Source organism: Crocuta crocuta, unplaced genomic scaffold (genome assembly GCF_008692635.1).
Source record: "Crocuta crocuta isolate KB4526 unplaced genomic scaffold, BGI_CrCroc_1.0 scaffold43, whole genome shotgun sequence".
Lineage (NCBI taxonomy): Eukaryota > Metazoa > Chordata > Mammalia > Carnivora > Hyaenidae > Crocuta > Crocuta crocuta.
The window spans coordinates 131,762-142,645 of NW_027529429.1; the positions used below are offsets into that span (position 1 = coordinate 131,762).

Consider the following 10,884-nt stretch of genomic DNA (forward strand, 5'->3'; position numbering starts at 1 on the left):
TGGTACCTGAAGTTAGACCATGATATCTAGGTGTATGTATTTAGCTATATCTAGGTGTACACTCATTTTTATGTCTCCCATCCGGGACTTATTGGAATTCTTTTCTTTGTTGTTGTTTATTTTTTATTTTGTGTGGGAGAGAAAGCACAATTGGGGAAGGGGCAGAGAGAGAGAATCCCAAGCAGATTCTGCAGTGACAGCAGACAGTCTCGTGCAGGGTTCAAACTCTGGACCTAAGCTGAAGTCAGATGCTTAACTGACTGAGCCACCCAGGTGCCCCTAATTGGAATTCTTGGATCTGATTACTAATGTATTTCATCTCACCTGAAAAGTTTAGATGTCTCTATTTCATTCTCTTTCTTCTTCAACTGGGAGCTTTTATTAAATGTGTTAGACATACTCATCCCACATGCTATTTACCTTATACTTTCTTTATTTTCCCCCATCTGTTTTTATTTTATTTCCATCTTCATTCTCAGTAGATTCTTGTGACCACCCTCTGACAGTTTACTGACTCTCCCATTAGCTAGCCCTAATCTGTTTAATTTCATCAATTTAGTTCTTACTGTTGATATTGTTTTTCAAGTATATCTAGTTCTTCTAGAAATCTGCTTTGCTACTTTTTAGAGATTCCAATGCCCTGAGCAAAATGTTAATTCTGGACATCATCTTCTTAATCTCAAGAAAACAAAAAAGATAGAGGGACTCTGACTAGTCAGAATCCCATGTCCTTGCTCTTAACTACATGTTTGCATTTTCTGTGTATCCACTGGAGCTTTATTCTGAAACATTTCTCAAGTTCTATCTTCTAAGCTCATTAATTATCTTTCCAAGTGTGGCTAATCTATTCTTAAGTCTGTCCCTTGCAATGTTAATTTTAATTATATTTTTTCATTTCTAGGAGATATGATTGATTCTCCTTTTGTGTGTGTTTATTTTATTGTGTGTATTTTAAAGCTTTTCTTTCATTACCTAAAACCTAGTAGAAATAATTTTGTTCTATATCCTTTATAAAACAAGTAATATCTTAAATTTTTATAAATTGGATTTGGCTATCTGTCATTTTTTTGGGCTTACACTCATTTTTAAAAATTTTTAATGTTCCTTTATTTTTGAGAGAGAGAGATAGAGCATGAGCAGGGGAGGGGCAGAGAGAGAGGGAGACACAGAATCCGAAGCAGGTTCCAGGCTCTGAGCTGTCAGCACAGAGCCCAGTGCGGGACTCAAACTCAAGAACCATGAGACCATGACCTGAGCTGAAGTCAAATGCTCAACCAATTGAGCCACCTAGGCAACCCATCATTTGTTTAAAAAAAAATTAAATTAATTGTCTGTTTACCACAAGCAACTCATTTTCTTCAGGAGTTTCTGTGTTGAAATTCTTTGAGGCCTGAGATGAAGTTTCTTTCTAGAGAATGGATTTGGGCTTGTTTCTGTTATTTTCTGAAACAACCACCAATCCAGGATAACTTTAAATTCCTTTCTGAGACAAACAGTTGGTGTGAACACAGGCTGCCAAGTCAAATGAGAACCAGCCTGCAGTTCAGAATTTACAGGGAAGATTTCTACCATATAATAAGCTTTGATGTTATTTGAAGTTCCAGGTGTGAGTGAGGGATGAAGATGAAGGAATGGGATTATTTTTAGTGCACACTTTTTTATTCAAGATGTATTGTATTGTAAAGCATTTAGTATTGTAAAGCCCTATCTAAATGGGAGATCCCTTCTACATTCTCCACCTGCTTGAGCCTAGATTTCTCTTCTGCCCCTGGATTTTAGACTTTGGGGGTAATGAAGGCAGGTGCTTAAGTTTATGGAGTGCTACAAGTGCTATCAGGTTGAAAGCCAACATCAGTATTTGATTTCAATGTCTGGATTTCATTCAACCTTTATCCTGGTAATTCTTTCTTTTTTACTTGTTCATGGGTATATCCAAGATATCAAAATAAAAGTGCCTATTAGCATAAGTATAGGTATACATGTAGGTATGGATATGGGTATGGTATTGATAAAGATAGATATTAGTTATAGACATAACCATAGAAATGATTTGTATACATTTTCATCAAGTGATTTGCTCTAAGTACCCTAGTTCATTATGCCACTGGATACTATCATATTTTACTTCCTTAAAATCTTGAAAGTAGATCCCATCTAGCCTTTGTAATCCATTTCTGCTCATTTTAAATATAAACTGAAATTATTCCTCAGCCTTTTATTTTATGTGTTTAATTTAAATAACATTTGATGTTAAAATAATTTCTGATTCATTAAATACTAACCAAGCAAACAACCTAAAAAGATACATTCACATAAGAGAAAGTAATATAAAACACATAGAAGAACAAAGATGAGGAAACATTATATTATATATCCAACAAATGTCTATTTTACGTCAAAAAATGTGCTAGGCATGAGGGTTGTAGGGTAGATGAAGTAGATTATGTACTTACCCCTATGGATTTTACAAGCTAAGTACACAGCCATCAGAGTATGATAGATTAACTCCTTCTTTCTTCTGCAGCTACTCAGACATCTGCCTTATAAACTCACTGCCAATGCTGCCTTATAACAGCAGCACCCTCTCTATTGAAGTCTCAGACTTCATCCTGAATTGCTTTGTCAGGTCCCCCATCTGGCAGCATTGGTTGTCTCTGCCCCTCAGCCTCCTCTTCCTCCTGGCCATGGGGGCCAACACCACCCTCCTGATCACCATCTGGCTGGAGGTTTCTCTGCATGAGCCCATGTACTACCTGCTTGGCATCCTTTCCCTGCTGGACGTCGTGCTCTGCCTGGCTGTCATCCCCAAGGTCTTGGCCATCTTCTGGCTTGACCACAGGTCCATCAGTTTCTCTACCTGCTTCCTCCAGATGTTCATCATGAATACCTTCCTGCCCATGGAATCATGCACCTTCCTGGCCATGGCCTATGACCGCTATGTGGCCATCTGTAAGCCTCTCTACTACCCATCCATCATCACCGACCAGTTTGTAGGAAAGGCTGTTCTCTTCATCTTGGCCCGAAACACATTACTTACTGCACCTATTCCCATCCTTTCTGCCCGGCTCCATTATTGTGGAAATAATGTAATTGAAAACTGTATCTGTGCCAATCTTTCTGTGTCCAAGCTCTCCTGTGATAATGTTGCCTTTAACAGAATTTACCAGTTAATTGTGGCCTGGACTCTTCTAGGCTCTGACCTCAGCCTCATCTTCTTCTCCTATACCCTCATCCTACGAGCTGTTTTTAGACTTAAGGCAAAAGGGGCAGCTGCCAAAGCTCTGAGCACTTGTGGCTCTCACTTCATTCTCATCCTCTTCTTCAGCACCATCCTGCTGGTATTTGTTTTTACCCACATTGCCAAGAAAAAAATTTCCCCTGATATTCCTGTCTTACTTAATGTGTTACACCATGTAATTCCTGCAGCTCTCAACCCCATTGTCTATGGGGTACGGACCCAGGAGATTAAAGAGGGGATTAGGAAGTTACTGAGGAGGGTGGGTGAGAGCAGCAAGTAATTGTGTTCTACCTTGACTTTTCTCAACCAAGAATATTCAAAATCACTATTGGAAGGCAGAGACTTGGAGATAAAATTACAGTCTGAATCCTCTCTCTGGACATGCCTGATGATATGAACTGTATGGTTTCCTTCTTACCCACAGTTACAGCACATTTCTTACATTCCATTATTTTCTGGAGGTGCCTGTGGATATAGATGTATAATCTCTCATCATGGCACACAAACTAGTAGCTATGAATTTTGATGAGTCAAGCATCACACCTCATTGTCTGCTCCTGAATAAATCCCATTTAGAGTCAGTGTAATGGGTGTGTGGTTGATGGGAAGTAGAAGTACTTAAAGATAGTCCGTTGACTTTGGAAAATCAAAGTGAAATTAAAAAACAACTGCTAGAAAATGTTGAAAATAACCATTATGTTTTAATCTTTCCCTCAGGCATTTAAACATATTTATTGAAATATATTTTATGTCTAGCACAGAACTAGAAAATGGGATTCTAACATACATAAATCTTGGTCTCATTACTCAAAAAAGCCCGGTGGAAAAGCCAAAAATATATAAAATTAATGTATTAAGAGTTAGATTAAAACACATAAAGAATTCCAGAAGAGAGATGAATGTTGTTCCCAAAAGGTGGGACTCCTTTACCTACCTGACCTCCTCCTTCAGTCCCCCAGTCAGAACTGTTTCCCTAACAGCTGCTCAAAAACATGAACTATAGTCCTGTCTCTGGAGCTTTTTGCTTATTGTTCCTTTTTCCACATAGCTCCTTCACTCAGGTCCATTTGGGTCTCCCTGACCACAGTATTTAAAATGGTATCCAACAATATTCCCCCAAAACACAATGTTCTTACACCTTCTCTGTTTTCCTGTTCTGCACAGCATTTATCACTATTTAATGACCTACATTTACTCACTTATTTGTTTAGTCAGCTTACATTCACTAAAATTTAAGCAGCAAAAGGGCAAGAATTTTTGTCTTTTATGTTCACAGTTGCATTTCCAGTGCACAAACAGTCCTCAGTGTATGGCATAGACCCATAAATGTTTGTGAACTTAATGACTGAATACATGTTGAATAAATGATTGGATGTATGCTGGTTATCCAAAAATGAGATAAAACAATTGTAAATATTTATGCATCCAAAATGAGAACACCAAAATATATAAAACAATTCATTACAATATACAGGAACTAATTGATAATAACACAAAAATAAGAGATTTTAACTCTCCACCTCCAGCAATGGATAGATCATCTAAGTAGAAAATCAACAAAGAAACAACCGTTTTGATTGACACATTGGACCTGATGTTTTTAATAGATATATTCAGAATATTCCATCCTAAAACAGCAAAATATCACATCCCTTTTAAGTCTACATGGAACACTCTCCAGAATAGATCATGTATTAGGTCACAAAACAGGTCTCAACAAATACAAAAAATATTAAAATCATGCCATGCACCTAGTTCGAGGACACAACCACTGAAACTAGAAGTCAACTACAAGAAAATATTTGGAAAGACCACAATACATGGAGGTTAAACAACACAAAATCCTACTAAACAATAAATGGATCAACCAAGAAATCAAAGAAGTAATAAAATAATACTCTGAAACAAATGAAAGTGAAAACACAACAGTGCAATACCTTTGGGATGTGGCAAAAGTGGTCCTAAGAGGGAAGTCGATAGCAATACAAGCTTCCTCAAATAGAAAGAAAACTCTTAAATAAGTAACCTAACCCCATACCTAACTGAGCCAAAAAAGAACAACAAATGAAGCCTAAAACCAGGAAAAAAAAAAAAAGAATACAATCAAGATTAGAGCATAAACAAACCTGACAACCTTGTATAAATAGATAAATTCCTACAAACATATAAGCTTCTTTTTTTTTTACAAATAGTTTATTGTCAAATTAGTTTCCACATAACACTCAGTGCTCATCCCCACAAGTGTCCTCCTCCATGCCCATCCCCCCCCCCCCCCACATCCATCAGTCCTCAGTTTTTGTCAGCATTCAAGAGTCTCTCATGGTTTGCCTCTCTCCCTTTCCCCCACCATTTCCGCCCTTCTTCTCCCCCTTGTTCCTCCGTCAAGTTCCTCCTAATCCTCCTATACGTGCAAACATATGATATTTGTCCTTCTCTGCCTGACTGATTTCGTTCAGCATAACACCCTCAAGGTCCATCCATGTTGCTACACATGGCCAGATTTCATTGTTTCTCATTGCCATGTAGTATTCCATGGTATAGATAAACCAAATCTTCTTGATCCATTCGTCCATTGATGGACACTTAGGCTCTTTCCATGTTTTAGCTATTGTGGAGAGTGCTGCTATGAACATTGGGGTACATGTGCTCCTATGCCTCAGCATTTCTGTATCCCTTGCGTAAATTCCTAGCAGTGCTATTGCTGGGTCATAGGGGAGTTCTATTGTTAGTTTCCTGAGGAACCTCCACACTGTTTTCCAGAGGGGCTGTACCAGTTTACATTCCCACCAACAGTGTAGGAGGGTGCCCGTTTCTCCACATCCTCGCCAGCATCTAGAGTTCTCTGATTTGCTCATTTTAGCCACTCTGACTGGCGTGAGGTGGTATCTCAGTGTGGTTTTGATTTGTATTTCCCTGATGAGGAGGGATGCTGAGCATCGTTTCATGTGTCTGTTGGCCATCTGGATGTCCTCTTTGGAGAAGTGTCTGTTCATATCTTCTGCCCATTTCTTCACTGGGTTGTTTGTTTTTCGGGCGTGTAGTTTGGTGAGTTCCTTATATATTCTGGATATTAACCCTTTATCTAATATGTCATTTGCAACTATCTTTAAGCTTCTAAAACTCAACAGGAAGAAATAGAAAACTTGAACAGACTGATAATCAACAAAGATATTAAATCAATAATCAAAAAAATCCCAACAAACAAAAGTCTGGGGCCAGATGGCTTCACAGGGGAATTTTATAAAACACTTAAAGAAGAGTTAATATGGGGCACCTAGGTGGCTCAGACATTTGACCAACTCTTGATTCTGGCTCATGTCATGATCCCAAGGTTTTGGGATCAAGCCCCACATTACACTATGAACTGAGTATATAGCCTGCTTATGATCCTCTCTCTCCCTCTGCCCTTCTCCTTCATGCTTTCTCTCTATATAAAATAAAAAAAGATTTAATATTTATTTTTCTCTAACTATTCCAAAATATTAAAAGAAAAAAAACATACAAATTTATTCTATTAGCCAGCATTACCCTGATACTAAAGACCCCACTAAAAAAGAAAATTATAGGCCAATATCCATGATGAACATGGGTGAAAAAATTCTCAACAAAATATTAGGAAATCAAATCTAACAATACATCTTAAAAAATCATTCCCCATTATCAAGAGGGATTTATTCCTGGTTTGGAGGTTTAATATTGGTAAATCAATCAATGTGATAGACCACATTTAAAAAAAGAAAAATATAAGAACCATATGATCATTTCAACAGACACAGAAAAAACATTTGACAAAGTACAACATTAATTGATCATAAAAAAAAAACCTTAAAAAAAATCCCACCTCAAAACAGGTTTAGAGAGAACATACTGAAACAATAAAGTCTGTCTATGAAAAACCCACAGCTAATATCATCCTCAGTGGGGGAAAACTAAAAGCTTTTCCTCTATGTTTAAGAATAAGATAGGTGTGTCCACTCTCACCACTGTTATGTAACATAGTACTGGAAGTCCTAGTTACAGCAATCAGACAACAAAAAGAAGTAAAGGGCATTCAAATCAGCAAGGAAGAAGTAAATCTATTTGCAGATGACACAACCCTATACATAGAAAACCTGAAAGACTCCAGCGGGGGGAAAATATAAAGGCTAGAACTGATAAATAAAATCAGTAAAGTGACAGAATACAAAATCAATGTACAGAAATCTGTTGCATTTTGAAACACCAATAATAAAGCAATAGAAATAGAAATTAAGAAAACAATCCCATTTACAACTGCACTAAAAACAGTAAGATAGGAATAAGCCTCCTCAAAGAGATGAAAGACCTACACTCTGAAAACTGTAAGATACTCATGAAAGAAATTAAAGAGGACATAAAGAAATGGAAAATCATTCCCTGCTCATGAATTGGAAGAATATTGTTAAAATGTCTATACTTCCCAAAGCAATCTGTACATTTAATGCACTCCTTATCAACATGCAAATAACATTGTTCATAGAGCTAGAATAAACAATCCTAAAATCTGTATGAAACCACAAAGACCCCAAATAGCCAAAGCAAACTTGAAAAATAAAAGCAAAGCTGGAGGAATCACAATTCCTAACTTCAAGTTATATTATAATGCAGTAGTGATCAAAACAGTATGGTACTGACACAAAAATGGACTCATGGGGTACCTGGGTGGCTCATTCAGTTAAGTGTCTAACTTTGGTTCAGGTCATGATCTCATGGTCTGTGAGTTCAAGCCCCACATGGAACTCTGTGCTGAAAGCTCAGAGCCTAGATCCTGCTTCAGATTCTGTCTCTCCCTCTCTCTCTGCCCCTCCCCTACTTGCACTCTGTCTCTCTCTCTCAAAAGTAAGTAAACATTTAAAAAAATGGACTCATAGATCACTAGAACAGAATAGAAAACCCAGAAAAGAACTCACAAATACATAGTCAGTTAATTGTCAACAAAGCAGGGAAGAATTTCCAAAGGGAAAAAGACAGTCTGTAACCAATGGTGCTAGGAAAACTAGACAGCAACCTGCAAAAGGATGAAACTGGACTACTTTCTTTCATTTATTTATATTTTTTTAATTTTTATTTTTGAGAGAGAGGTGGGGAGAGGCAGAGAGGGAGGGAGACACAGAATCTGAGGAAGCCTCCAGGCTCCAAGCCATTAGCATAGAGACCAATGCTGGGCTTGAACTCATGAACTGTGAGATAATGACCTGAGCCAAAGTCGGATGCTTAGCTGACTGAGTCCCTGGACCACTTTCTTATACCTCACACAAAAATGAATTCAAAATGGATGAAACACTTAAATGTGAGACCTAAAACCTTTAAAGTCTTAGAAGAGAATACAGGCAGTAACCTCTTTGATATTAGCCATACAAACTTCTTACTAAATGTGTCTCCTGAGTCAAGGAAAACTAAGCAGAAATAAACCATTGGGACTACATCAAAATAAAAAGCTTCTGGGCAGTGAAGGAAACAATCAATAAAACTAATTGGCAACCTATGGAATGGAAACACATATTTGCAAATAAAATATCTGATAAAGGGTTGGTATCCAAATATATAAAGAACTTATAAAACTCAACACCCCCCAAAATAAGAATTGAATTTAAATAGGGGCAGAAGACATGAATAGATATTTTTTCAAAGAAGATATCCAGATGGCTAACAGACACATGAAAAGGTCCTCAAAATCACTCACTATCAGAGTAATACAAATCAAAACTACAATGAGATACTCCTCACACCAGTCAGAATAGCTAAAATCAACAGTGCAAAAAACAACAGGGGCTGGTGAGGATGTGGAGAAAGGGGAATCCTCTTGCATTGTTGGTGGGAATGCAAACTGATGCAGCCACTCTGAAAAACAGTATGCAATTCTTCAAAAAGTTAAAAACAGAACTACCCTACAAGTCAGCAATTTCACTATGAGGTATGTACTCAAAGAATACAAAAATACTAATTAAAAAGGATACATCTACCCCAAGATTTATAGTAGCGTTATCTACAATAGCCAAATTATGGAAAGAGCCCAAATGTCCAATGATTAATGAATGGATAAAGAAAACATGCTATATATACACAATGGAATATTACTCAGCCATACACAATAATTAAATCTTGCTATTTGCAATGGCATGACAGAGCAGAGTATCATGCTAAGTGAAACAAGTCAGTCAGAGAAAGACAGATACCATATTTCGCTCACATATGGAATTTAAGAAACAAAACAAATTAGAAAAGGGAAAAAGAAAAGAGAGAGAGGCAAACCAAGAAACAGATTCTGAACTACAGAGAACAAATTGATGGTTGACAGAGGGGAGGGGGTTAGGAAGACGAGTCAAATAGTTCATGGGGATTAAAGAGTTCACTTGTTCTGATGAGCATGGGTGATGTATGGAATTGTTGAATTACTATATTGTACACCTGAAACTAATACTATACTGTATGTTTACTAATTAGAATTTACATTTTAAAAAAGTAAACTAAACTAAACAGTACAAAAACACACCAGGACAGTTTACCTAGAGCACATAGATCAACAAGATAGGTGGATAGGCTAGAGCACTAACGCATAATTAAAACAGCTTAGGCAAGTTTGTTTGAACTGAGAAAAAAAAATATTTAGTAACTGGTACAGCACCTCCATCAAAAAAACAGAAGCTATTCAGGCTGCCCTGCAGCTGCCACTGATGGACCCCACTCTGCTATCAATAACCCACACTTCATGGATCATGGCAAAGTCCAGAAGATACCATGCGAATGCCCAGGGTAGTGTTGAGGTGCTAGGGGACTCAAAGTAGAAGATCTTTACAAAAATAACAACATGGTATTTGATATTAGCACAGTTGTGAATATAGCAGTTTGTACTAACTTAATACCACTCCTTACTCTTGACAATATAAACAACAAACAGATTTAAATACATCAGTATGAAGCATAATCCATGTTTTAAAAACAATTAAAACTAACAAAAACAAATAAACAAAAGCATCTTTGCGATCTTCTGGAATGCTCTCTAAATAAGATCCAGAGAGAAAAACTATTCATAGAAAAATAGATTTTGACTTGGTGAAATTGAAAGATATTCATTGAGTATTGGACAGCGGACAATAAGTTGAGAGCTTTATATCAAACTAGAGGATAGCAATATCTAGCCAAAAAAGGGTTCTAATATTTAAAATATGCACAGAGATTTTGTAAATATGCATGAAAAACAAAAATTAATAGAAAAAGCAGGTAAAGGATGTGACCACATAATTTATAGCCTGAAAACCACAAATGGCCAAACTATATGAACAATGCTTACATATCAGGAGAAAATCAAATTATAAACAATAAAATAATATTTTACATCTTTATAGTTTTTTTTTAACAAGACAGCATCAAAGGAGGACACAGAATCTAAAACAGGATCCAGGCTCTGAGCTGTCAGCACAGAGCCCGACATGGGTCCGAACTCACAAACCATGAAATCATGACCTGAGCCGAAGTTGGATACTTAACCAACTGAGCCAATCAGGTCCCCCAAAAATACACATTTTAAAAACACTAGAGTTTTAATTCTTCTAAAGGAAATAGAAATATGAGTAATGTTGAGATATACAGAAGAAAGAGAAGTAAAAACAGAGTAAAAGAAGACCTTT

General features: G+C 36.9%; 1 protein-coding gene across 1 annotated transcript; it reads left to right on the plus strand.

Annotated features, from left to right (window-relative positions):
- Window positions 1-2,558: 2,558 nt before the first annotated feature.
- On the plus strand, window positions 2,559-3,518 carry LOC144227760 (olfactory receptor 56A3-like). Its single transcript, XM_077759500.1, has one exon. The coding sequence runs from the start codon at window positions 2,559-2,561 to the stop codon at window positions 3,516-3,518; it is 960 nt and encodes a 319-aa protein (XP_077615626.1).
- The last annotated feature ends 7,366 nt before the right edge of the window (window positions 3,519-10,884 follow it).